Source organism: Cynocephalus volans, chromosome 2, assembly GCF_027409185.1.
Source record: "Cynocephalus volans isolate mCynVol1 chromosome 2, mCynVol1.pri, whole genome shotgun sequence".
NCBI classification, from domain to species: Eukaryota; Metazoa; Chordata; class Mammalia; order Dermoptera; family Cynocephalidae; genus Cynocephalus; species Cynocephalus volans.
The window spans coordinates 101,143,814-101,171,613 of record NC_084461.1 but is presented as its reverse complement, the minus strand read 5'-3'; the positions used below and the strand labels follow the sequence as shown (position 1 = coordinate 101,171,613).

The 27,800-nt window shown below is 36.7% G+C and overlaps 1 protein-coding gene across 1 annotated transcript; it reads left to right on the top strand.

Moving 5' to 3' along the window:
* Window positions 1–207: 207 nt before the first annotated feature.
* On the top strand, window positions 208–12,077 carry TMED7 (transmembrane p24 trafficking protein 7). The gene is made up of 3 exons (XM_063086573.1): window positions 208–697; window positions 5,498–5,743; window positions 8,935–12,077. Exons 1-3 carry the CDS (start codon window positions 500–502, stop codon window positions 9,169–9,171), a joined length of 681 nt encoding a protein of 226 aa, XP_062942643.1. The 5' UTR covers window positions 208–499; the 3' UTR covers window positions 9,172–12,077.
* The last annotated feature ends 15,723 nt before the right edge of the window (window positions 12,078–27,800 follow it).

Genomic DNA, 27,800 nt, shown 5'->3' with positions numbered 1-27,800 from the left:
CGACTGTTCCGTCGGGGAAATGGCCGCCACACCCCTTCTCTTGGCCACGCCACGCCACGCCACGCCACGCCATGCCGGCCCCGCCCCTCACCCAGGCTGCGGCGGAGGCAGAGCCGTCGCTTCGCGGGCTTCCACGTACACACTCCAACGCCGCTCCCCCGAGGAGAACACATCCGGGTCGCCTCAGGCCCCGCCCCTTCCCTTCAAGCACTCACGCTCACTTCCGGCCATCTCAGGCGTTTTGTACTTCTCTGCCGGCTTTCTATTCGCACCGTGGGTCGTTTCCTGGTACCTGACCCCGGCGCCTAAGCTCCCCTCACACGAACCCAGAGCCTAGTTTTCATTCCGAATCTCTCCGAGGCTCGGAGCGGCTCTGCCGTGCGTCTTAGCGGGGCGGCCCGGGTTGAGGCCTGCCGCGCGCGGAGGGTCCGCGCAGACCGGACTTCGTGTCTCGCCACAGCTTCGTTGAGGTCGCCTCCGCCGCCTCCGTCGTCTCGGGATGCCGCGGCCGGGGTCCGCGCAGCGCTGGGCGGCCGCCGTGGGCCGTTGGGGCTGCAGGCTGCTAGCGCTGCTGCTGCTGCTGCTGGTGCCGGGGCCCGGCGGCGCCTCTGAGATCACCTTCGAGCTTCCCGACAACGCCAAGCAGTGCTTCTACGAGGACATCGCTCAGGGCACCAAGTGCACCCTAGAGTTTCAGGTACCACGGGCCTGGCAGTCCGTGGGCCCCAGCTGGAGGCTCCAGGGTTGGGGCTGTAACCTGCGGGGGTGCCTCCCTCCTGTCCGTGTTTCTCCGTGTTTTGGTTAATTCAAGAATTACTTCTAGGTGCTGATGCAGGACATTTGGCTTTCCTCTTCTAAACCTTGGGCGAGAGACATTTAAGTTAAGAATTCCAGAAACGCCTACACTAGCTGTGATATTTCTTTCTATTCTCTAATGTCTTTCATTTTAAGCCCTATTGAACTTTTTTCCTTAAAGGATTCTTTCTAAAAAAAATTGTTCTTGCTCTTTAGTGCCTAATGTCAACCCCCACTAGACAGTAATCAACCCCCACTAATCCACACCTCCTCTTTAATCGGATTTGAAGTGCGGCCATTATCCAACTCCCATTACTTTTCAGTTTTTCCAGTGACAATAGGACTATTGGTTAATGTGGTCCTTGTCATTGGAAGAGCTCCATTAGAGACCGAACGACCAAAGGTGGTGTAGAAATAATTGCTGTGGTAAATGAGAGGTCCCTTCTGATCTTTGGGATTAGATTTTAAAAAGGAACTTTATTTAACCGGATGTGTTCTCTTCAGTTGATTGTAACAATCTTTACTCGTTCAGTTTTTGTTGGTAGGCTCATGTAACATTTGAGCAGCTATTGAATGCTGGGTGCTGGTGATACAAAAGTGATCAAAACAGATAGGGTCACTGCCGTCATTCTTGATTCCCCTCCCATCCTACCCTTCTTAATTAGTACCTGCTCATTCATTAGAACTGTGCTTTAAGAGAAGTAAATAGGAGATATGTGATCTGATCTTTGTGATCCATGAAAGTTTCCTTTAGAAAATGATTTTAAGCTGAACTTTAAAGGATGAGTTGTAAGTACTTTGGTAAGGGAGAAGAGGGAATACAGCCTGTGGTAAGAGTGAGCACTGAGAATTTGAAGACCATAGAGAGGTCCAATAGTGTTAGGAACAAGGAGCCAGAGGAAGGGAGGTCAGCAGGAGCCAGAACATATAGTGCCTTGCTAGCCAAGGCAAGGGTTTTAGTTTTTCCTAAGAGTAAGAGAAGCCATCCGAGGGTTGTAAGCAGTTCAGTGACATGACTAGAATATTCTTGGTAGCTGCATGGATAATAACTTATGCAGGTAGAGAAGGTATGGTAAGGAGTTGCAGAGTGGATGTGGAACACTGATTAGGAGGCTGTCGTGGTGGTCCAGGTAATAACTGATACTGGCTTAAACTAGGATAGTAGCATTGGGAAGGAGAAAAATTGAAAGGCTTGGAGAAAAGTAGTAGGTAAAATCAATGGGACTTGGTGATGAGTTGGCTATAGGGGGCGAGGGAAGAGATGCTAAGGATGACCTGTGGATCAGGACCAGGTAACAGAAGATAGCAGGAATTATAAAATGTAAGCCAAATTTTTCTTTGTTCGAATTTAATAAACATTTCTTGAATTCTTATGTGTGCAGAAGCTGTGCTTGGTGCTGAGGATACCACTACAGTAGCTAAAAAATTAGCATCTGTTATGTGTAGACAGTATGCCAAGCATTTCAGGTGTATTAGTTAATTCTCAGTAATACTCAGTATGAAATAGATACAGTGGTTGTTTCCTGATAAAACTGGCTTAGTTAGGTTAAGACCCAAGGTCACAAAACTTAGAAGTAGCAGAGACAGTATGTGATCTCAAGTTAAAATTTTGTTTGTTTGTTTTTATTTTTTTTGGTTTTGGTGGCTGGCTGGGATCGGCACTAGGCTCTAATCAACTGAAGTAACCAGCCAGTCCTCAAGTTAAATTCTTAATTACTTTATTATATTGCATTCTAAAGATAAACAAGACTGACCTTGACCTCAGGAAACTTCATACAGTTGTGATATTATATTCAACAATAAAAGTACGCACTAGGTATAGTGCTGGTGGAGGAGAGGGATCATTGGGGGAATTTAGTTCAGGGGCTGATGTTTCAGCTGAGTCTAGAAGATAAATGGTAGTTGCTCTACAAGGTGGCTGAGGAGGGAGGAAAGGGCATCTTAGGTAGATATGCTTGTGAGAATTCCAGGAGGCCTGAAATTAACCTGAGCTCTTTTGCTAAATTTTGTGCAAATATGTTGAGTAATAATAGTTTTGTTTTGTGACTGTGAATCCGAGGACTTTGGGGGTGGTTTGTACCAGTTTGTCATTATTTATTGATAACAGTAAGATTGATGATTTGCACCAGCTCTTGGTGAGAGCTCCCCTGCCCCCAAGGGCTCTGCTCTTGAGACTGGTTACACAGCAGGAATATGCCTGTGTGACCAGCAAAATATTAAACCCAGCCAAGACTCCTTTTTGGGTTTCTTGGTTCCAGGGTATTCTTTTCACTCTTGGGTGGTTCCTGATTTGAGAAAGTTATGTGTCTGGCCACAGACCTGGGGCAGGGGAAACAGTGGAGTCCAGACCTCTTGCTGTGGGACAGCCTTTGGCTGTGATGTTTTGTATTGTATTCTTTTCCTGAAATAAACTGTAGATTTGTAAGCACTGTTATTTTGGTCCTGTGATTTTTCTTTAGCAAACAAACTCTATTGAACTGAAACTGTCAGTTCAGATGTAAAGCAAAGACTTGTTCAGGGAACTTCTCGTAAGCTGGTATTTTAGTAACATAGAATGAGCAAGGGTTTGAATTAAAGAGATGCTGAGGTATGCCATTCTTAACAGGTTTGGATTTTTCTGTAGGCCACAGAGAATTATCAAAAGGTTTTAAATTAGTTCTCAGTGGGGGATGAGGAGAGATGGAGAGGTTGCCCCCCCCCCCATGGTGCTGTTACTGGTATCTAGTGGGTACTGACAAAGAATGCTGCTGAATATGCTACAGTGCACAGCACCCTACAGCAAAGAATTATCCAGCTCAAAATGGGAATAATAATGAGAAACCTTGGGATAGAAGAAGAGATTGGGTTGTAGGGAGACCTTTTAGGAAGTTGTGGCAGTAGTCCTGTCTGGATTGTGGATTAGGAATGGAAGGAATGGGATGAATTTGAGAGAGGCAATAAGATCAAGAGATTTCTGTAATCATTTGGATGGGTAGAGACACCTAGTTTGGGATGATCCCCAGTTTCAATTGTAGGTGACCAGACAGGTTTAAAGGGGTACTATTAACTGAAATAACATTACTTGTTTTAAAGTTTGATGGAAGAAAATAGGGTGATGATCAGTTCTGGTCCTACTCAGTTTCTATGGATGTATTTGATTATTCAAAGTACAAAGGCTATATATGAATAATTAATTGGGTATATCAAAATGAAGTCATTATTTTCACCTGGAGAAAAGATTATTGACTTTTTGGGGGGGTAAGTTGATAAGATACTCCATCAAAACAGTTTATCTGTATATTACAGTTTATGTATTTCTTAGTTTTCTAAGTATATAATTATGTTTAATTATAAAAATTGTCTTGAAATACAGTTAGTCATCGTGACAAAAGGTCATATAAGTAACAGATACTTCTTCAAAGTCCAAAGTTTAACCTCTCTGTTCTACTGATCTAGAATGTCAATATTATTCTAACCAACAGGGTTCAAGCTTGAAAATAACAAGGTTTTGCCACCCAATCTCATTGCAATTGGAAAACCTCAAGCCGAATATCATCTGTTCCTCGTCACATCTTAAGTGGATACCTTCACTCCATGTTTCTTCTGTTTCCTCTCCCTCTTTCTTCCTACTCATTTCTTTCTCATGTAAGGAGGTCTTTCTCCTCTTTAATCCTTTTCCCCCTTTGTCTCTTATGATGCTTGCCCAGTTACCTCAGGAAAAAAACTCTCCCTTCCCTTTCTTTCTTTTTGTGCAGCCCACATGACCCAAATTGTAACTGAATAAGCATAAGCCCTTGAAAATAGCTCTACAGTTCACTTCAGATTCGTTTCACTTACCCCTGGCTTTCCTTTCAATATGCTTGCCCTTAAATACAGACTTTCCAGATGAACAGATTTTTTTGCTTTTGTGTTGTTCTATTTTGGTTTTGTTTTAATCACAAGTATTTAAACAATATTTTGTTTAATCGGTTGTGTTTCTCTTGGAAGCAAGGTTGTAAATGATAACTGTACATATTCTTAGAAAGGCCCCCCTACATTACTCAACTCATAATGATGTAGTTCAAAACAAAATATGTATCAAATTCTACGTAACTGTCTATAAAAGAATTTAAGAAACACAACCTATTTTTAATTTGGCAGTAAAATGAGGTTTAAGTTCTGTGATAGAAGTTTGCATAGGATGTTATGCTAAGGACTGACATACCTTACTACTTCGGTACACTATCCATTCATGTGCTTGATGCTAATTGGAACCTGGGTGAGAAAATCTTCAGAAGGAAAATATATGGCAGTAAGCTTAGGGGTTACAGATAATGACTTCGGAATTCAAGTTCTGCCTCTGCCACTTACTAGATAATTTTGAGTAGGTTAACTTATTTCAACATTAGTTTTTCAGTCTGCCAAATGCAAGAAAAAAAACTTCTCTTGTAGGGTTGTTGGCAGAATTAAGATATATAATAGACTTAAATTAACTGGCACAGTTGTCTGGCTAGTTTAAAGTGAATAAAAGTTCCCTGTCTCCTGCATGAGGAAACTTGTTCAGTTTCTATAAAGCTTTAGTTGAACTGAAATCTGCCTCACAAGTTACATCCACTGGTGAAAATCAAAAAATGTAAAATTGTCTGTGATAATAAAAGTCATTATTGCTATTTTAACAGGAAATCTCGTTAATTTCTAAAACTTGTTAGTTGCAGTGATCTCTTTTTATTGAAATCTCTTATAGGTGATTACTGGCGGTCACTATGATGTAGATTGTCGATTAGAAGATCCTGATGGTAAAGTGTTATACAAAGAAATGAAGAAACAGTATGATAGTTTTACCTTCACGGCCTCCAAAAATGGGACATACAAATTTTGCTTCAGCAATGAATTTTCTACTTTCACACATAAAACCGTATATTTTGATTTTCAAGTTGGAGAAGACCCACCTTTGTTTCCTAGTGAGAATCGAGTCAGTGCTCTTACCCAGGTAAATAAAAAGCTAGCAATATAATGTTGGTAATTTAAGGAGAGGAAAACATAATTTAATATTATGTTTTAACTCACTGATGAACTTTGAGACTTAACACAATCTTTAAAACCTAATTCTTATAGTAAATTAGACATTTCACAGAGAACTTCAGACTTTTATAGTGAAATTCACCACTGTTAAAAAATGTTATGAACTTTTAAGTGTAAAGAAAGTAAAAAGCATTAAAATAGGAGGAAGATTACTAAGGTAAAAATAATAATAGTAAAGAAAATTTAGGAAGGCTAAGCCCCGCTCCAACATTCTGAAACATTTTCTGTAATCTGGGGGTTATGTTGCTCCCATACCTTAGTAGGTTGCTGTAACTAGAACTAAAATGTTCCCTAAATTAATATATCAATATACTACAAGGTAGTCTTTATACAGGTACTTTGAATTATTTAAGTTGCTGTTTACAATATTTTTTGCTGTAATTAAGGTAAAATGTTGAAGATTAATGGTAAGTCATCTAATGAAAATAGTTACAGATGCTGAATTGGGTTTTATTTTGAAGAAAAGCTTTTTAAGAGAAAGTTAGTGAAAGAAATTTAAAGCCAGTAAACAGACACTGCTCAGTTGATGAGTTGTTTTACTTCTAGTTCAAGTATAGCATGAGCTTAGATAATATCTAAAAGATACTCAGCTAGGCATCACAAAGAATTATTTACCACTTGTTAAAACCTCAAACTGGTATTTCAGTGTTCCCAGGTTCCATTTGTATAATAAGGTAGCTGGCTCTAAAAACCTAAGTGAGTACATATAGGAAATGAGTGGTAATAAAGCAGTACCACTTGCCTCCTATATTCATATCGCAATTTTTAAAAAAAATTTTAGTCTTTTCTACTTTCAGAAAGGTAATAAGTCTCTCATATACTATGGATACCTATAAAGCAGGTGTTCATACTTTAAAATTGAAAAAATTATCAGCTAGTAAATTCATAATAAATGATAGTTTTACTGACACCATATTTTACTCGTTAATAAAATGATGGATCTAGAGTAGGCAGTGATCATCAGTCACTGCTAAAACTATTAGGTGAAAGGCCAGTGAGGAACTTTATAATGGATGGATCAGACTGATACTACCTAATGATCATTCACAAATGGAGAGAGAACTAGACAGTATGTACCTTGTGATAATATGCAGTAAAAAGTACAGAACACTCACTGTGACTACGAGCTGTTCCCACCCAGAACATTACACCTCAATCCCATCAAGTCTCTAGCACCAACTGCCAGTTTACAAGAAATACAAAGGAAGTAGGAACACCATGGGAATGCAATCAGCAAAATCCAGGAAGTGTGAAATGCCACAGGGTAAAGGATCCAGTTTCTTCAAGAAATTGATGTCAAGGAAAAAAGGAAGAGAGCCTAAAGATTAAAGACTTTAAAAGCATATCAGCCAAATGATTGTCTTGACCTTGTTTGGATTCTGATTTGAAAACAACCTTTGAGACATTAGGGGAAATTTGAACACTAATTTTATATTTGATGACTTTAAGGAGCTATTTTTAATTATTTATGTGTTATAATGCTTTGGGGGTTATATTTTTAAAAAGTGTTAGTCTTTTAGAAAGCATGAAAGTATTTGTAGCTGAAGTGATAAAATATCTGGGATTTACTTTAATTGGGGAAAATAGGTGGGGAATATAGATGAAACGGGATTGGCCTTGTTTTAATAGTTATTCACATGGGGGTTCATTGTACTATTCTCTGTACTTTTGAATACATATAGAAGTTTGCACTTTACAGGTTAAAAGAAAAAAAACACATCTCAAAAATGTATGAATCCTTGTAACTAGTCTCTTAATTTTTGTGATTTTCTCCAGTCAAGCAGTTCTTAACTCATACTCCATGGATAGGCTTTAAGAAGTCCTTAAACATTCTGAATTTGTGTGAAGTCCTTGATTTTATGCATACTTTCCAGGTGAAGAATGCTTGGGCCACATTTCATTTTGAGAATACATAGAAAGCAAAGAAGTGGTAGAAGCATCTCTCTCTCTAGCCCCTTCTCACAAATTAGAAGTCATTCATTCTAGCATAGTTTTGCTAATCTTTACCTTCTAGGGGCCTAGACAAAACAAAAACAACAAAAACATTTGCATATTGTAATATGTAAATTCAATTTGTTGACCTCATAATTTCTCACATTTTTTAAAAGCATCTTTAATTGAATATTTTTATAATTATTTCTTTTATGTATATTTTGGTAGAACTTTTTTAAACATTTAAATTATTTTCTAATCTTTGTATTCCTTAATTAAAACTAAGACAAACTCAGATTTGTCCTTAAAATTCTTAATACATGGTTCGTGATATAAAATAATAATGATGCATTTATTTCATCACCAGGAGTAAGTTTTTAGCAGTTGAAAAATATTAAACACTGGTATGCAGAAAAATTAGATACCTTTCTCAAAGCAGATGGTGTAATAAATGTGTAAAAAGGTAAGGTATCAGATGAAAGCTCACAAACTGATTACACAGTCAAATTGAATCCCATTGGTATATATTGGTTTAGTTGACTAGTATAAGGGATTATTTAGCAAATAGATAAATGTTTAAAAAAAAAAGTTTCTGTTTTGATCTATCACTTTTAGATTCAAAGTTAGCTAAGGATTTTGATAAATAATATTATGCCTGTTTTAAAAATAGTTCAAATAACTTTGACTAACTTAACCTGTTTTTATGTCATGTTTGGTTTATTTTTGTAAATATTTGGGCTTTGACTTATACTCTCATTATTGGTGAACTTACTGACCTGCCATTCTCTTCTTCCTCATTTTTCTCTGAAGAACCTGGGCTTGAAATTCTCTAGCTCCAGTGTCAGCTGATAGTATTTCTGTTATTGTTAGCTTAGTGTTCCATCTACCACTTTACTTACTGATGCCACAGTTGTGACTTTCCAGTCTGGGGAGAACAGCTGCTTCACGAGAGCTCTAGCTTTACCAGTTGTCCTAGAGGTCCTAGTGGGAGTGAGCAGAGGGGTTGCATTGCCAGAACAACTGTCATAAATGAATGAGTGAATGATTGAGTGCCAGTTTAGTAGAATGTTAATCAAATGAAGACTTAAGATGAAACTGAAAGATGAATATGCTAGATGGAGTATACAGAAAGTATTCAGCGTACTAACTGAAAATATTTCTCTTTAGATGGAATCTGCCTGTGTTTCAATTCATGAAGCTCTGAAGTCTGTCATCGACTATCAGACTCATTTCCGTTTGAGAGAAGCTCAAGGCCGAAGCCGAGCAGAGGATCTAAATACAAGAGTGGCCTATTGGTCAGTAGGAGAAGCCCTTATTCTTCTGGTGGTTAGCATAGGGCAGGTATTTCTTCTGAAAAGCTTTTTCTCAGATAAAAGAACCACCACAACTCGTGTTGGATCATAACTACGTTTTGAGAATTGATGCACCATTGCCACTGTAATATTGCTGTCCTCTAATTAATTTTAGGTACTGAAGAACTTAATATTGGCAACATTTTTAAAACCTTACTCATACACTTGTTGGGAGGGATGTTCAACGCATATCCCTAAACTGTGGAAAGGACACCTTTTTTTATTTGTAAAGGTGGAAAACTTTGGAACTTATTTTGGGCTATTCATGTTAAATATTCAACACCAATGATCTACTTTTTTCTTGGTTGTTTATATCTACTCTTCACAGACTAAACTTTGGTATTTTGATTCCTTTTAGCCATTTAAAAGTACTTTTCTTATAGGTAGTTAATATTTTAAAAACCTTAGATCTGTGTACATGTGTTATGGAGGAAGAAAATTGCCTTTTTATTGTTTATAGTGAATAAAGATTTGTTTTTAAGAAAACCAAATGTGATTAACTGTAGCCCAAGCCCTGTTCTGCACTGTTTATTGGGGGAAAAAAATCTACCATAGGAATGTTAGTTAATATTGATATAATTTTTAATTGACACATCATTGTATAATTTACTTCTCACTAACTTGGAAGGTGTCAGACTTGTTTTGGATGTTTATTTTATGATTTATAACCAGCTACATTATTTTTTCCTAAAAGCATTCTTACCACAGAAAACCATGTGTTTCAGTAGCATAATAGAGTTTATACAGGCCTTAAAAAATCAGACTGTTAATAAAAGGCAGAATAATTACAGAATAATTTAAGACACTACAATGGAGGCAAGTGAAATGGGGAAATTTTTAATATGTTATATGCTCTGCACTCATTACAATTTCAGTGCTTTTACAAAGGAAAAAGATTCTGTTTTACCATTTTAATTGGCTGGTTCTTAACCTATGTGGCTTTAATTTCTTTGAGTTATTACCAGCTTAAATTGACAGTTGTAATATTAGTATCACATTAGTGCCATACGTTTTATCCTCATGGGTGTGATGCACTGAGAAGTTAGTTTCTTTGTTTTTTTCCGTCCTTGTTTTTGTTTTGCACATCTTATTTCTACAATCTCTGGTTAGCAACCCTAAAGTGATTTTAAAAACGTTAAGTGCTCTGTGTTTCCTGTTTTGTGATCTTTATTGATTGTATTTCATTTAGTGCACATTCAGTACACTATAGGTTTTAGTTTACATTTCATAAACCTGTGTAGATGGAGCTGAGTGAAAAAAGATTTTGTTTCAAGCATTCAAGAATAGGATATAAGATGACGCAAAATTGTATCGTTATTTAAAGCTATTCTGCTGTTTTTTTTTTTAAATGCAACTGTTTTTCTTCCATGCCTCCCTTCCCCACCCAAATGTGATGAGTACTGAAAAAAACTCATATCGTAGAGACTTTGATATGTGATACCATAGAGTACTGATTGGATAACAATTCTAGTCATCCTTACTGACTAGAAGTTGACTCTTAATTCTAAGCTGTCTTAAAATGCATATATACACTTTGCATGTAGAATTCTGCAAAATGAATTTAAATTGTCATGGTTGCTAATTTCAGATACCACAGTGTAGCAGGGGTGGACTTGTTTTCAGCCCTTTAATTTTAAGATTTTTGAAGACGAAATAACTACTCCTTAAACAACATTTATCAATGGATTAAGAAGTAAAGTTTAAGATTTTGCAGATTTATCTGTTTGGGTTCTTGTATTCAAGTTGTCCTGCAGCTTTGTAAGTGTCCCTTTATATTTAGATTTGAAAGTTTTAAACACTAATGTTAATGTGATTGATAAGCATGGGCATATGTAAAATGTCCTTTTCTGGTTGCCTGTCTACTCTATTGTGTTCAGATACTTATACCATAATTAAACAGTCAGGTATAGATCTTACAGAGTTGGCATAGATAGTACACTCATTTAATCTGTGCCTTTCAAAACTTTATGATATTAGATTATAACCGCAAATCATTTTTGATGAAACTATTGGGATATATTAAAATTTTTGAAATCACTGCTGTTATCTGTTGTAGAAAATATTGTGGGCTTAGTGTAGGCTTTATGTAACTGGTTAAATTTTGATGGCTGTCTATACTCAACTGGGTATGTATGTATAAATTAGAAAATACATGTCTATCTAGACAGAAATGCTAAGTAACATTTTTTTCTTCCTCCTACTACATAATTTGTAGCTCATCTTATTTCTTTAATCCTTTCATAACTTGTTGCAGCAGTTTGAATTTCTCAAATATTTATGTTTGGACATATGGCTCAGAATACATATTTGAACATTATAGTTGTATATATTTTTAAAGTATAATAAATAATGGAAAATGACTTGATATACAAGTTTATACAAAAATTTCAATTGTGTGAAGATACATTTTAAGATATTACTTTGCTAAAAATCGAAACATTCTTTTTTCTATTACGGAAACAAATGGTTTGTGGTTCACAGCTTTCATCCAGGCTTGATGATAATCAACTTTGAAAATACAGTGGACTGAAAAGCAGTTGTATTCTTTGAAAGATTTCATTTAAAGCTCTGTACTATCCATTTTTGTCTTAGTTTGTAAATGTGTAGCATTTATAATTAAATAGGACAAAGCAGACCCTATGACTATTGTTTTCAAAAATTAAATTAATATATAATAAATTCAAAGGGGATTTTCATTTATTTTTGAATAGAAAAAGAAATTTCTCTGAATTGACATATGTTGGTTCTGCAGGATTGCACTAATCAGTTTCTTGTAGAATAAAAAAATCTTTCAAAAAACTGATTTCACTTGTTTCTGTTAGGATTTAAATCTTTCTAAAGCTCCTTATAAATTTACAGCTTGGAGTACAGTTTTGTGACAAGAGTGATTATTTATTTGGTAATTCATTAAAACATCTGAGGGACTGGCCAAGAAATAAAGAAGAAATACCAACTGCATCCTGCCTCATTTTTAACCTTTTCTTTGCATTCCTTATTGAAAGTGTGTGTGGGTGAAAGGCAGTTAAGCCATCAGTTGCTTTAAAAAGCTCTTAATTTTTTAGTAAATTAACTTTAGGTTTTATAACACACAGTTGCATCGATTTTTTTTTTTCTTTGTCTTCATTATGCAGTAGAGGATCAGTGGTTCCTGAACACAGTTCTACAGAAGTAGCAGGCAAATAACAGTAAATATAGATTAATATTTATTGAATGCTTACCATGTGTTAGTTGCTGTACTAAGTATTTTACTTGTGTTGACACATTTCATCTTTGCAATAATCCTATGAACTAAGGATATTATTCCCATTTTACAGATGAGACAGGCATAGAGAGATTAAGAAGTCTGCTCACGTCACAGTAATTAGAATCTGAATATGAACCAAAGTAGTCTGGCTCCAGAGTCCTCTTCCTCAACCACTGTTCCCTTACAAACACCAAATAAGGGTAGATTTCTGAAGGCTTAGCTATCTTGATTTCACTGTAGCTCAATAGCAATTCGGTGCTTTGGCTTTGGAGTCTTAGCCAAGTTCAAATCATGGTTGTGTGACGTTGTACAAGTAAGTTAATTATATTTCTATTTTTTCCATCTGCTACTCAGGTAATACCATTTAGTGTGAGAATGAAATGAGATGTTTATAAAACACTTAGGATCAATACTTAGCATATATAATCACTTAATAATTATTATTGGTTCAGTTCTAGTCTCTTGATCTTTCTTTAGTTCTTATAGTTCTTACTGTGGCTTCTTATTCATGTGACTCTTAAACAATACATGACACAAATATGAAAGGGTTTGAATGTCTCGTGCATATAATAGTCTGCTAGAAGTTTCAAGAGTGAATAAGATGGTCTGACTGATAGGAACATAACCTAGTTGGAGACTGGATGCCTATATGAGCGACTAACATTACACAAGTAATGAAGCTGAATGGACTTATAAGGGTCCACAATATAAAGTGCTAGAGGAAGAAGAGAATATATAGATCAAAAGACTTACTCCTTAAGGAGTTTAACTTTGTTTCCCCACAAGAGAGGCCTATGATTGTGTGACTGCCAGTAATTGGTTTAATCTCTAATTCAGGGATTTGGGGTATTAGCCAGTCCATGTTGCTACAAATCCATAAGCATGTTCTTTAACTTTGTTGACAATAAAGGTGATGTTTGATCTCCTGATTAACTTCTCTATCTCAGGAGTTTCTAAATTCTGGAGGTAAATATAATGATATTCTATTTTTTGTTTTCTGTTTTATTTATTTCTGGTGGGGGAGATGAGGGAGAGGCAGGGATCAAACCTTGGACCTTGGTGTGTTATCAGTACCACTCTAACCAACTGAGCTAACCAACCGGCCTTATTCTATTTTTTGCTCCACATTCCTCCATTTTATCCATGAGATATTACCATTAGGAATTAGATTCCTTGCTGAAAGCCAGTTATGCTAGAACTAACACTGGTCTGGCATAATCTTTTTAGTGCTTGTAATTACTAATGATCACTACCACCTTAAAAAGAGAAAGCCACAACATTCTATAAATAATGGTTCAAACAATAAAATCCACCCATACCTCACCATTCATTTTGGTGTATTTCAGTTATTTTTATGGATATTTCTAAAGAAATTGGTATTTACACTGTCTATAACAAATTTTTTACCTTTTTAAATTGTGAACTCATCACAACACAAAAATTCAACATGTGCAATTTAAAGAGGTAAAATTACAAAGCATACACTCATCTAATGCTCAGGTTAAGAAACAACATTGCCGGTATCTTAGAAAGCTCCTGTGTGTCCTTTCCTGGCCACATCTCTGAATCTCTCCACTTCAGAAAACCAATATTCTGCTTGTAATGAAAATAATTTTCTTACTTTTCCTTGTATTTTTACCAGTTAAGTGTACTAGTTCTCACACTTTTAATTCCCAAGCCATCACAGATTGATACTTTTGTAAATACAAAATCACCTGTTTGAATGTGTTGGCAATGTCAAGTTGCTATCAGTGTTTCTAAATGCTTCCTTTCTATTTGTCACTTTATATGCTTATTTCTTCATCAGCCAATAACAAACAGCTGATCAGTACAACTTGTGGACCACACTTTGAGTAGTGCTAATGTCTGCATTCCTTAAAAATATCCTAAAATATCAGGCAAAAGTAAACATAAATAAAATTTAATATTAATAAAGTATTAAATTATATTTAATAAATATTACATGTCTTCTTTTGTCACTTTTGCTCAACATTGAGAGTTATCCATGTTGATACATATGATTAGTTTGTTTTCATTGTTGTGTGGTAGTTCATCATGAATACATCACAGATATGTGTCTCTTCTACTGTGATGGCATTTGGATTGTTTTTTGCTATTAACAAACAAAGTCACTGTGAACATCCTTGTATATACGTGCTGTTACATGTATGTATGATTGAGAATACATCTAGGAGTGGAATTGGTGGGTCATAGGATATGTGTGTCTCCAACTTTACTAGATCATATCTAAATCAATCAGTGCTTTCAGCGTTGGAAGTTTCCACATTCGGTATTGTCAGACTTTAAAACTTTCAAAATCTTCTGGCCTTGTAATGGTACCTCATCATTGCTTAATTTGCGTTTTCATGAGGTCATTTTTTTTCCCCACAGATTTATTTGCCATTTGGATTTCCTTTTTTGTTAAATTCCTTATCAAATCATTTTGTCCATTTTTAAAAATTGGAATGTTTAACTTTTCTTTTGGTAAGCAGGATTCCTTTATATTTGGGATACTTATGCTTTGGTGGTAACTATTTCAAATGTCTTCTCCCAGTTTGTGTTTATCTTTCTGCTCCTACTGAAGTTTACCAGGTTTTTGCTCTATTGTTGGTGTTTTTATGTCTTGTTTAAAAACTACTTCCCTCTTTTGAGGTCATGAATATCTTCTGTACTGTGTTCTAAAATATGTAGTTTTGTCTTCTACTTAAATTGAATTTTGTGTATGGGGTGAAGTAGGTAACCAGTTTTGTTTTTTTTTTTTCCCCTTGTCTTGAAAAATCATCTTTCTCTTTTGATTGAATGTGCCACTTCTGTCATCTATTAAATACCCACATTTACACGGGTGTATTTCTGTGCTCTTTTATTATATTGATCAGTTTGTACACCAATAACATATTGTCTTAATTATTAAAGCTTTTAAGAATTTTTATACCTTGTTTACCTTGTCCTTCAAGATTTTGTCTGTCATCGATCCTTTGCATTTTTGTACATATTTTAGAATTAGCACATCAAGTTTCAACAAAACAAAATAAATCTGTTAGGATTTTGATTAGGATTATATTTGGTCTGTGAACAAGTTCTTTATAATAGTGCATTTTCTGGTGAATTAATATGTAATCTTGCCATTGTTAGGTCTTCCTTAAATTTTCAATAATATTTTACAATTTTCTTCATGAAATACTCCACATATTTTGCTTAATTAATGTTGTTTTCTTTCTTTTTTTTTTTTTTTTTTTTTTTTTGCAGCTGGCCGGCACAGGGAACCAAACCCTTGACCTTGGTGTTACAAGGTAGCACTCTAACCTACTGAGCTAAATGGCCAGCCCTGTGTTTTTTGATACTATCTTTATATTTATTTTCTGGTGCCAGTACATGTAAATAAAATTTTTAAATTTATTTTTCTATTCAGCAACTTTGCTAAATCTTTAATTCTGGTAATTTATCTGTAGATTCTTTTGAATTTTCTATAAATACAGATGTATCCCCTACAATTAATGACAGATTTGTCTTTCAATTCCTCACACCTTTTCTTTCTTTTTCTTGTGTAATTGCATTTGCAGGGACCTCCAGTACAATGTTGAATGGAAGTGGTCATAGTAGGCATTCTTGTTTTGTTCCTGTCATCTGGGAATGCTTTCAAGGTATCCTGTAAGCATTTCATGGTATTTTTATCAGATTTAGAAATTTCCCTCCTGTCCTTAGTTTGCTAAGAGATTTTTTATAATCATAAATGATGTTGAATTTTATCAAAAGCTTTTTCTGTATTTATTGAGAAAATCATGATTTTTCTGACTTTGTTCTCTTAATTTGGTAAGTTATATGAATTTGTTTCCTGGTGTTAAACTAACCTCTTCCTGGGGTAAAACCAACCTGGCCATGATGTGGTTTGTTTTTAATAGCTGAATTTGTTTTGTCTTATGATTTTTGCTTCAGTCAAGGCTTTATTAGCCTTATAAAATGAGTCGGAAAGTAGCTTTCTTTTCCTATTTTCTGGAAGAGTTTGTATAAGATTTTCATTTCTTCTTTCTTAAATGTTTATTAGAAATAATAGGGGAAGTGTGTTGGGGCCTGGTGTCTTTGTGGGATACCAATTCAGTTTCTTTTTAATAGGGTTCTGGTTGTCTGTTTCTTCTTGTGTAATATTGTGTAATATTGGTAAATTGAATATTCCTGTGAATTTTTCCATTTCATCGACATTTTCAAATTTATTAGCACAGTGTTATTCCTGTTCACTTATCTTTTTAACATATGCCAGATCTGCAATGATTCCACCCAGTCATTCCTGTTACTGATTATTTGTATCTTCTTTATTTTTATTTGACCAGTTTTACCAGAGGTCTATTACTTTTATTGTTTTCTATGCTGTATAACACATTATCACAAATTTACCAGTTTATAAGAACAAAATTACCTCACAATATCTAGGAGACAAGAGTCTCGGCATAGCTTACCTGGATCCTCTGCTTAGGGTCTCAAAAGGCTGTAAGCAAGTCAGCTGAATTGCATTCTCATCTGGGGCTCAGGGTCCTTTTCTGAACTCAAAAAGGTCTTGACAAAATTCAGTTCCCTGCAGCTGTAGAACTGAGGCCCTCAGCTACTTGAGACTGCCTTTCTACATAAGCAGTTCACAACATAACTGCTTTTCTAAGGCCAGCAAGAGAGAGTGTTGGCTTGAAGTCTTTTCTTTCAGGGAAGTCCTGAAAAGGGTTCCCCTGATTAGGTTAAAGCCACCTGAGATAATTTTCCTTTTGACTAACTCAGCGTCAAATGAATAGGAATCTTAATTGCATCTGCAAAATTTTTTCACCTCTTTTTCCACCATGTTCTCTTGGTAAGAAGCAAGTTATAGCTTCTGCCCACACAGAGGTATGGATATGGGGTTGGGGAGGGATATCAGAGGCTATCTTAGAATTTTGCCTAACATCAGTTCCATTCTATAAGTCTCAATATGTAGCATTTTAGTTATTCATTAATTTCAAAAGATTTTCTGATATTATTTCTTTGATCCATAGATATTAATTTGGATATAACTTTTAATTTTCGAACATGGGTATTTAAGTTCTCTTTCATCATCAATTTCTAACATAATTGCATTGTGATCAGATAGTATATTTTTTATATGATTTGAATTCTTTGAATGTGCTGACATTTGCTTTATAGCCTAACAAGTGACTTGTTTTTGTAAATCTTAGTGTGCTTGAAAAGAAAATTTGTCCTTCAGTTATTGTGTGCTGTCCTCTATATATGTCTACTAGGTCATTTTAATCATGTTCAAGTCTTCAGTAGTATTAGTGATGGTTATGGGTTGTTGTTTTTTTTTTTATATTTCTCCCGATTACTCTCAGAGTTGTATTTAAATCTGCTAGCATGATTTTTGATGTGTCAATGTGGTTCCATCTTCTTTTTCTGCTTTGGTGACATTTTGTGTGCATATATTCTTTTCTTTTTTTTTGGCAGCTGGCTGTTATGGGGATCTGAGCCCTTGAACCATTGATGGCCAGCCCACTTCCTATCAGTGATTTCACCATTCTTCCACCCAAGCTTCACCATAAATCTCATGTTTGTTCTCACTTAAATTTTGGCAGAATTCATATTGCTCTTACAGGGGCCACTTTGATGTCTTATTCTTCTTAGTGCCTGTAGGGTAAGTGAAGGAAAATGGTCAGGGCCCCTCAGGTGTTCAGAATCTTGCCGAGCATTTGATGTAAATATTATGCACGTGCACCCAGGTGTCTTGGGTTATGGACTTAAGTATAAAGGACGAGTGGCTCTGATCCAGAGTTCCCCCTCCCAGGGGTAGGGGGGGCCACAGGAGGCTGCTACTGCTGCTGGAGGCTTTTTCTGCAAGCTGTTGCTGCCGGTGCTGCCGGGATGCTCGAGGCCACCGCCACTGTCGCCGCCACTTCTGCTACTGCTTCTACTGCTGCTGCAAGCTGCTGCTGCTACTGCTAGAACTGAGCTTGTGTCATCTGCTAATGGCTCCTGGGATCTTTCCCAATTACCTAGCATGGACCTGCGTGTGAGGGGTTTGTGACCCAACCTGTACAACCGGTTTGAAGGGCCGATGGGCCCTAACCCCTAGCCCTGACAATACAAATGGAAAACAGTGTAACTAAAATAATGAAATGTTTTGGCTTTAGTTATGAAATGCCTAGCCATACAATTAGTGTAGCTATTGCTGTGAACCCAACAGTGCCTCAACTCTGTTCAGACATGTTATAATAAGTCAGTGCAGGTTTACTTCAGTGCAAAAAAATTTGAAATTTCTGCAGTTTTTTCATAACATGCGTTTTCATTAACTTTTTGAAGACTCCTTTTATATCAATTTCTTTAAATATTGCCTCTGCTAAATATTCTCTCCCTTCTCTTTCTTGAGATCCAGATAAACACGTGTTAGGCCTTCTCATTGTACTTATACCTGAAACTGGATAATTTATAGAGAAATGGAATTTTTTTTTACCGTTAAGTCCATAGTCCAAGGATTGCACCTGGTGAGGGCCGCCGCCTTAGTGGGAACTCTCCAGAGTCCCGTGGCAGCCAGGGTTTCACCTGGCAGGAAGGGGCTGAACAAGAGAGAGCTAACTTGCTCACTTGCCCTCCTTATAAAGCCGTCATAACCACACCTATGACCACCCATTAAACCATCAACTCATTATCCTGTGAATGGATGGATCCAGTCACTAGGGCATGGTCCTTAGGTCCAATCTTATCAGGCTCTACCTTTCAAATACTATAATCCGATTTCCCACTCTTAACACTTTCACAAGGGATTAAGTTTTCAACACATGAACGTTTGGGAAATACATTCAACCCGTAGCAAATAGAATTTTTCAACTTCAATTTTAAAAAATATTTAATTGGCATAGATTGAATATATTCAAGATTTACAACATGATTATTTGATATACATGCATTGTGTAGTGATTACCATAGTCAAATTAGTTAACACATTGATTACCATGTGTGCTGTACATTAGATCCCCAGAACTTATAACTGAAAGTTGTACCCTTTGACCAGCATCTCATTTTCCCTCCCCACCTCCCAGTCCCTGGCATACACCATTCTATTCTCTGCTTTTATGAATTTGACTTTATTAGATTTCACATGTAAGTGCAATATTTGTGTATATTTGTATAATATCCTCCAGGTTCAACCATGTTGTCACAAATGGCAGGGTTTCTCTCTTTTATGGATAAAATAATATTCCATTGTATATATGTACCACAATTTCTTTATTCATCTGTTGATGAACTCTTGGGTTGTTACTTCGTCTTGGCTATTGTGAGTAATGCTGCAATGAACCTGAGGGTGCAGATATCACTTCAATTTCATTGCCTTTGGATATATGCCTCAAAGTGGGATTACTATATTATATGGTAGTTATATTTTTAATATTTTGAGGAAGCTCCATAATGTTTTCCAAAATGGCTGTACCGATTCACGTTCCCACCAGCAGTATACAACACAAGGGTTCCCTTTTTCCCACATTCTCGCCAACACTTGTTATCTTGTCTTTTTGGTTATAACCATCCTAATGGGTGTTAGGTGAGATCTCATTGCAGTTTTGACTTTTCATTTCTCTGATCAGTGATGTTGAACACCTTTTCACATACCTGTTGGCCATTTGTATGTCTTCTTTGGAAAAATGTCTATTCAGGTTCTTTGCCCAATTTTTAATTGGGTTGTTTGATTTTTTGCTACTGAGTTCCTTATTATTTTGGATACTAACCTTTTATCAGATAAATGGTTTGCAAGTATTTTCTCTCATTCTGTAGATTGCTTTTTCATTTTGTTTGTTTCCTTTGCTGTGCGGAAGCTTTTTAATTTGATATATTTTGCTGCCTATGCTTTTGGTGTCATATCCAAAAAATTACTGGCAAAACCAATCTGAAGGAGCTTTTCCCCAGTGTTTTCTTCTAGGATATTTATGGTTTCAGACCTTACATTTTTAAAGTCTTTAATTCATTTTAAGTTAATTTATGTATATGAGTCCAATTTTATTCTTTTGCTTGTGGATATCCAGTTTTCCCAGCATCATTTATTGAAAAGACTCTTTTCCCCATTGTGTATTCTTGGCACCCTTGTCAAAGGTAAGTTGGCCCGTATGTGCATGGGTTTATTTCTGGGCTCTCTGTTCTGTTACCTTGGTCTGTGTGTCTGTTTTTATGCCAGTACCATTCTGTTTAGATTATTATTCCTTTGTAATGTAGTTTGAAATCAGCAAGTATGATGCTTCCACCTTTGATTTTCTTTCTCAAAATTGATGTCTTAGTGTGTTTTCTGCTGCTATAAACAAATACCTGAGACTCGGTAATTTATAATGAAAGAAAATTTATTTTTTACAGTTCTCTAGGCTGGGAAGTCCAAGAGCATGGTGCCAACATCTGGTGAGCTTCATTCTGCATCATCCTATGGCAAAAGGCAGAAAGGCAAGAGGGCGAGAGAGCAAGAGAGGGCTGACTAAATTTTATGTGACTCACTCTCATGATAACCACATTAATCCATTCATGAGGGCAGAGCCCTCATTGCCTAATCATCTCTTAATTGTCTCACCTCTTGATATCATGACAATGGTAATTAAATCTCAATATGAGTTTTGGAGAAGACATTCAAATTGTAACAGTTGCTTTGGCTATTTGTAGTCTTTTGTGGTTCCTTACTAATTTTAGGATTTTTTTCTATTTCTGTGAATAATTTCAACTTTCAATTATTTGTTGCTTATATATAGAAATGGAATTTTTTTGTATATTAATCATGTATCCTGCAACCTTGATAAACTCACTTATTAGTTCTATGAAGTTTTTTGTAGATTTCATCTGATCTTCTTTATAGATGATCATGTTGTTTGTGAATAAATACCTTTTACTACTTTTCCAGTCTTTCTTTTCTTTGTTTGCTTCCACTGTACGGGAGGTTGGTTAGAACCTCCCGTACAGTGTTGAATAGAAGTAGCAAAAATGGACATCCTTTTCTTGTTCCTGACCTTTGTTGGGAAATAATTCACTCTTTCACCATTAAATATGATTTTAGCTGTAGGATTTTCATTGATGCCTTTTACCAGGTTGAGGAAGTTTCCTTTTATTCCTGTTTGCTGGAGTTTTTATCAGGAATGGATGTTGGGTTTTGTCAAATGCTTTTCTGCACCTATTGAACTGGTCATACAGTTTTTCTCTTTTAGTTTGTTAATGTTTTCTGATTAACACTGATTGTTTTCTCATATCATACCTTGTAATATATTGTTGGAGTTGATTTATTTAAATTTTGTTTTCATCCATTATTTCTTGCATTTGGTCATATTCCCTGAAACTTAAAATGTTAGCTGGTGTTCCTTGTATATGATAGGAGGAAAGCATGGAAAAAAATAAGTACCAGAATGAAACACAGCTGCTATAACCCTTGCTCTGAAGCTGGTAATAAAGCCTAAGTTAGTAATCATCACCTTCTTCTGTCATATACCATGTTCCTCTTATCCTTCTCCAGGATTTTGACTAGATGGGATTTTTTTTATCTGATGGGATGGCCCAAACCTTCATTTCTAAAGAACTGAGCCTGTTTTATTGGGTTGCTACAGTTTTCCACTGACCAGGACTACTAAGGAAAGGAGTACTAAGAGGTGCCCCAGTGAACCTCCTACTTCCCAGATGTAGCCTTTTTTCCATTGTACAACAGCAACACAATTTTCCTCTGGTAACTGGAATTAGTTACCCTGGCCAATCCATTGAAATCTTTTTCTGTTGGTTCAATGGTATGAGCAACTCTAAAAGGCCAGGGCCATCCTCAGCTTATAAATCATCAGAACATGATTGTGTTTCCTGACAGACATGTTCTACCTTTGGACTCCAGAACCTCCCAACCCACCAACCCCAACATTCTGGGAAAAGAAATCAAAAATTATTCAAGTACATTCCTAGGTATAATAGTGGAAGGAGACATTCTTCCTTTTATCCTTTGGTTCCAAGACCTGTACATCTTGGTAGTGTGGAGACACCATATATTGACTACTTGTTAAAATAATATGTCACTTTCAGAAGGACAGAACCCCAACTTTTCATGATGTCTCCCAGATGTCTCTGTAACTGAGCTTTCATTTTGCCACTCCAGTGTTCTGTCAAGCTAGCTACTTATAGGTGGTGAAACATGCATTAAGACCTGTGAGTTCACTTTGCTGTGAACTGTGTACCTTGTTGGAAGAAATGTTTTGTGGGATTCCTGTGCAATAGGTAAGACCCTCAGTGATGTCTTGAATGTTAATGCCAGTGGAAACATTGCAGTCAGAGAATGCAAATTTACACACAGCGTGTGAACTATCCCCGTGAAGACAAAGTGCTACCTATTCCATTATGGAAGTTGCCCAGTGTGATCAGCATGCTACCAGGTTGCCAGCAAATTCCACTGGGAATGAATAATGCCATATTAGGGCCCCAGTCTTGGAGTATAGTCACACTGTATGATGTTGGCAGGATGGACACTCATCAATGGTGGTGGCCAAATAGCCTAGGTGAGCAGAAGAACATATTTTTGAACCTTTATCCCTACTGCAATGGCCACTTTATACATACATAGCCCTGGATTGGCTGGAGAAAAAGACTGACTGACATCCCACAAAAGAGTTCATTTTGTGCCCCTTATTACTGACAGCTTCCTTCACCCAGATGCCTCCTGTTAGAGACTTATGTGGGACATGAATATATTCACACTGACCATTCTAAGAGGCTCATCCATGTCTCACCAGCAGTCCTATTTTTACTAATTTTCAGTTTTCTTCTGAGTACCTAAAAGCTGTATAATCCATTAGACACCACCTATGAGTCAGTGTACATCAGTTCCTCAGGCCATTTCTCCTTTCTTAAATGTGCATAACCAGGTGTGCAGCTATAAATTCTCCCTATCAGGAAGATTCCCCATCTCCACGCCAACCCCACTCTCAATTTCAGGGTCACCTATAATCCTCACACGATACTTTCCTTTAATTCTTTATAGTGCAGTCGCTATCAACTTTTGGCTGTACCCATACTGTGTAAGTCCGTCTATAAAGCACGCTCTATTCTGGTCACAAGGAACTCCCCTAAGGCCATTACATGGTTTATTACTCACATTTGGCACACATGTCTTACCAAGATATCTAAGGTGTTTGCTGCATCCTGCTCACCAGACCTTAGTAGCATAAGGCGCCAATGTTAAAATGGACCAGTATGATGTTCTGTGGAATATCAAGATAATAATAATTCCTCTAAAATTTATAAAAGTAGAATGATGGGCATAATCCTGGGTCAGGATGGCACTTTTGTGCTTAAATTACTTGAGGTTTGTTGTACTTCTTGGATTTGTAGAATTTCATCAAGTTTAGTAAGTTTTCAGCCTTTATTTTTTCAAATATTTTTTCTCTTTCCTTAATTCTTTAAGCATACTTTCCTTTAATTCTTTGAACATATTTGTAAAAGCTACTTTGAAGGTTTTGCTGGTGAAATCCGACATTTGGGTCCCCCCAAAGTCAGTTTCTGTTGATACCCTCTCCCTGCCCCAAATATCAGTCATACTTCTCTGTTTCTTTGCATCTTCAGTAATTTTTAGTTGAAAACTAGTCATTTTAGATAATACTCATATATTGTAACAAATCTTGGATTCTTTTCCTCCTGTTTGTTGTTGATGCTGTTTGTCATTTTTTGGTTTTGTTTTATTAACTCTCCTAGACTTAATCTGTGGACTCTTCTCCCTGGAATGTGGCTGCTGATGTCTCTACTCAGTTCGTGTGTGTGTGTGTGTGTGTGTGTGTGTGTGTGTGTGTGTGTGTGTGTCACAGGTTGTGCTCAAATACTTCAAGCTTGTAAAGTTTCCACTCTGCAATGGATCTGTGTATGGGTCCGGAAGCACATTCAAAGTTCAGGCTGTTTTAAACCCTGGTTTTTTCTTTCTGTCAGGTCCTCTTGAGTCTCCCCAGCAAGTGTATGTAGCCTTGCATTCAGCCACTGATGTGTGGAGTCCTTGAGCTCTCTCAGATCTTTCCTGCATAGCACAGACTTTTAGTCAGCCAGGAATGTACAGAGGGTTTGAATTTTCTTGTCTCCCCTGTGTATATGTGTAGGCTTTCCATCAAGTAGAGTTATGTGAATGGCTCTCTCATTTCTGGGATTTCCCTGTTAAGTTTCTGGCTTATCTCATGTTGAGACTATGACCTCAGGTTAACACAGCTAGGGGCTTTCCCTATTTATTTCCTCCCAAGTTTGTGATTTTTACTGACAGCCTTGCTAGGTATGGACTTTTTGTCACATACTCCAAACCAAGTTAGCTCCTATCAATAGTGCAGCTCCTGGTTTTCATTGTCAGCCCCACTATGGTCGTGCTGTTGCACCAACTGGGCTGTTTAGTGTGGGGGGTGGAGTAGGTGGGATGACAGCAGCTTCTGGCAAGAATGCCATAGACTTCCACTATTCCTACACAAAATTCAGCAATTTTTAAAAGAATAAATGATTCTCGATTTGTTGTTTGCCTTGGTCAATTTTCAGAGACCCCAAATATTTGAATTTTTTTGTTGTTTTTTACAATTTTGTCCAGTTTTATGTTCATTTTTGCGAGACAGAATTTGGTATCATCACTCCACCATCACTAAAAGTCTCACCTGTTCATTTTGTCAGGTCTGAGATTTAATTCTACCCTACTTACACTCTAATAAGTTAGCCTGTTACTAATTCATGGATGCTGGCAGAAGACACAAAACTCTTGGATCAGAGACAAAAGACTTTTTTTTTTTTTTTTTTTTAATTAATTTATTTTTTTTTAATTTTATTTTGTCAATATACATTGTGGCTGATTATTGCTCCCCATCACCAAAACATCCCTCCCTTCTCCCTCCCCCCCTCCCCCCCAACAATGTCCTTTCTGTTTGCTTGTCGTATCAACTTCAAATAATTGTGGTTGTTATATCTTCTCCCCCCCCCCCCGGTTTGTGTGTGTGTGTGTGTGTGTGTGTGTGTGTGTGTGTGTGTGTGAATTTATATATTAATTTTTAGCTCCCACCAATCAGTGAGAACATGTGGTATTTCTCTTTCTGTGCCTGACTTGTTTCACTTAATATAATTCTCTCAAGGTGAGACAAAAGACTTTGATGTTACTCATGGTACTGCTTGCTGTGTATCATCAGCATATTTTCATTGGTTTCTCTTGTCCACAAGTCTCATGGGGTGACATGAAAGGGACCAGGTAGATGCTACACATGCAGTGGCTTTGTGTCACAGCTGAGGGACACTGAGCTTGAGAAATCTATCACTTTTATAGCAAGCAGTAAGCTAGCCTATTTGTCTTGGAAGGAAATATTACATTATATCTCAAGGTTGTTCTCTATAAACACTAACCTGAGAGACATCCCAGGTGAAGAGTAGTCAGGGTCTTATATTCTTGGCATCCCCAGTAGGACCATGTAGGGAGCACTAGAGACCCATGGAAGATAGCACATGTTATCTAAATAGTTTATTGGAACGGAGTTGTTAATAATATCGTACATCTTTTAGATGTCTTATGATCTGTAGTGATGCCTCCTTATTTCTGGTATTATTTGTGTCTTTGTCTCTTTTTTTCTTGAGTAGTTTTACGAGTAATTTATTAATTTTATTAGTCTTTCAAGGAATCATCTTTTGTTCTTGTTTAGCCTCTCTCTCTCTCTCTCTCTTTTTTTTTTTTTTTTTCCTATTTAATTTCTGCTCTTGTTTTTGTTGTTTCCATCTTTTTCTTTATTTGGATTTTGTTTCCTGTTTTTTTTTTTTTTTTTCCTATTTTCTCTGGATGTTTAGATAGTTGATTCTCAGGCTTTGTTTTCTAATATGTACATTTAAGACCAGAAATTTCCCCTAATTATGCTTTTAGTTATGTCCCACATGTTTTGATATTTAATAATACTCAGATCAAAATATTTTATGATTTCTATTGTGGTTTATATTTTGACCCATAGGTTATTTAGAAATGTATCTTTTAATATCCAAACATATAGGGGCTTTTCTAGATACCTTTTTGTTTTTGATTTTCACACATACCTAGGTGGTCAGAGAACATATTCTGTATTATTTCAGTCTTTTGAAATTTGTTGAGACTTGCTCTATGGCCAAAAATATGATTTAATTTTGTTAATGTCCCCTGTGGACCTGTGTATGTATTCTGAAATTGTATTGGGTGCCACAATCTATATATCAAACTCATTAACCATGTTAAAATTATTTATATCCTTACTGATTTATGTGTGTGTGTGCTGGGCATATGTGAGATATTCAGGAAAATCAGAGTAATCTGAGAACAGAGGATGAAGACCTTGAAAACACCAGCATTTGATGCCATAGATTTCAAGGGTGTGAAGCCATGGGAAAAACATTTTACATGTCAGAGAAGCCATCTCTTTTTTGATCCAGTTAGCACTCCTCCCCACTTAATCTGCTTTCATCCATCCATTCATTCATTATCAATCTGAAATTGTCTTGCTTGTTTACCTGTCTCCCAGATTAGAATATAAAATCTCCATGAGGACTGGGGACCATGTCTCTCTTGTTCATACTAGTACCTAGCACATAGAAAGCACTCTATAAATACTTGTGGCATAAGTGATTGGTGCATTTTCTTGAAAATTTGGAGAGAAAATGTTAAGCAATTAAATTTAGAACCAATTTAAAGTATTTTTTAGTATAACATGTGAACATATCATGAAGAACAATGCAAAGCTTGGAGTAATTTAACTTAAAATTGAACAGCTCAAGTAAATTTTCCCTTGACATTAGTGACTTCAGGCTCACTTATGCATGTGATGTAAGTGGTGAATGGGGTAGAAATGTTTATCACATCTGTCATTAGTGGTATTTCAGTGAAAAAGTGTGAAAAGCACTGATTTCAAGGGTTGCCAGAGGAAGAGGAACAGGCAGAGGAAACTGAAAGAAGAATTTTAACAAGCAGGTGAAGGCAAAGGCAACGCGGGGTCGTTGACATGAAGGAAATACAGCATTTGGAGGAGACTGATGGTCAACTTTGTCAGTTGAGGAAGATGACTTCCAGGGGAAATGAGTGCAACAAAAGTTACCAGTTGAGGGCTGGCTGGTTAGCCCAGTTGGTTAGAGCTTGACACCAAGGTCAAGGGTTCAGATTCCCCTAAGGGCAAACTGCCCCCAATTTTTTTTAAAAAAGAAAAAAGTGTCAATTGAATTTAGTAACAAGGAGGCCACATTTACCTGAGGAGCTTAGGTAGAATTGTTGGGAGGTGGAGTGAGGAGAAACAACTGTCGGCGAATAACTAATTGTGTTGACACGGTGCTTAACATGTTGTTTCCGACTATACAATAGCATTTTACTGAGTAATTACTATTGCCACTGCCTACCTTCAGTGGTCCATCCTGTTGCTGGGAGAGAAAAGGTAACTCTTAGCTCCACCTGTATATGACTGAGACCCGGATGCGGACCTTCGCCC

Coding starts and splice junctions, on each gene's coding strand:
- TMED7 (XM_063086573.1), top strand. CDS start 500: ATGCCGCGGCCGGGGTCCGCGCAGCGCTGGGCGGCCGCCGTGGGCCGT. Junction 698..5,497: donor AGTGCACCCTAGAGTTTCAG/GTACCACGGGCC, acceptor AATCTCTTATAG/GTGATTACTGGCGGTCACTA. Junction 5,744..8,934: donor GAGTCAGTGCTCTTACCCAG/GTAAATAAAAAG, acceptor ATTTCTCTTTAG/ATGGAATCTGCCTGTGTTTC.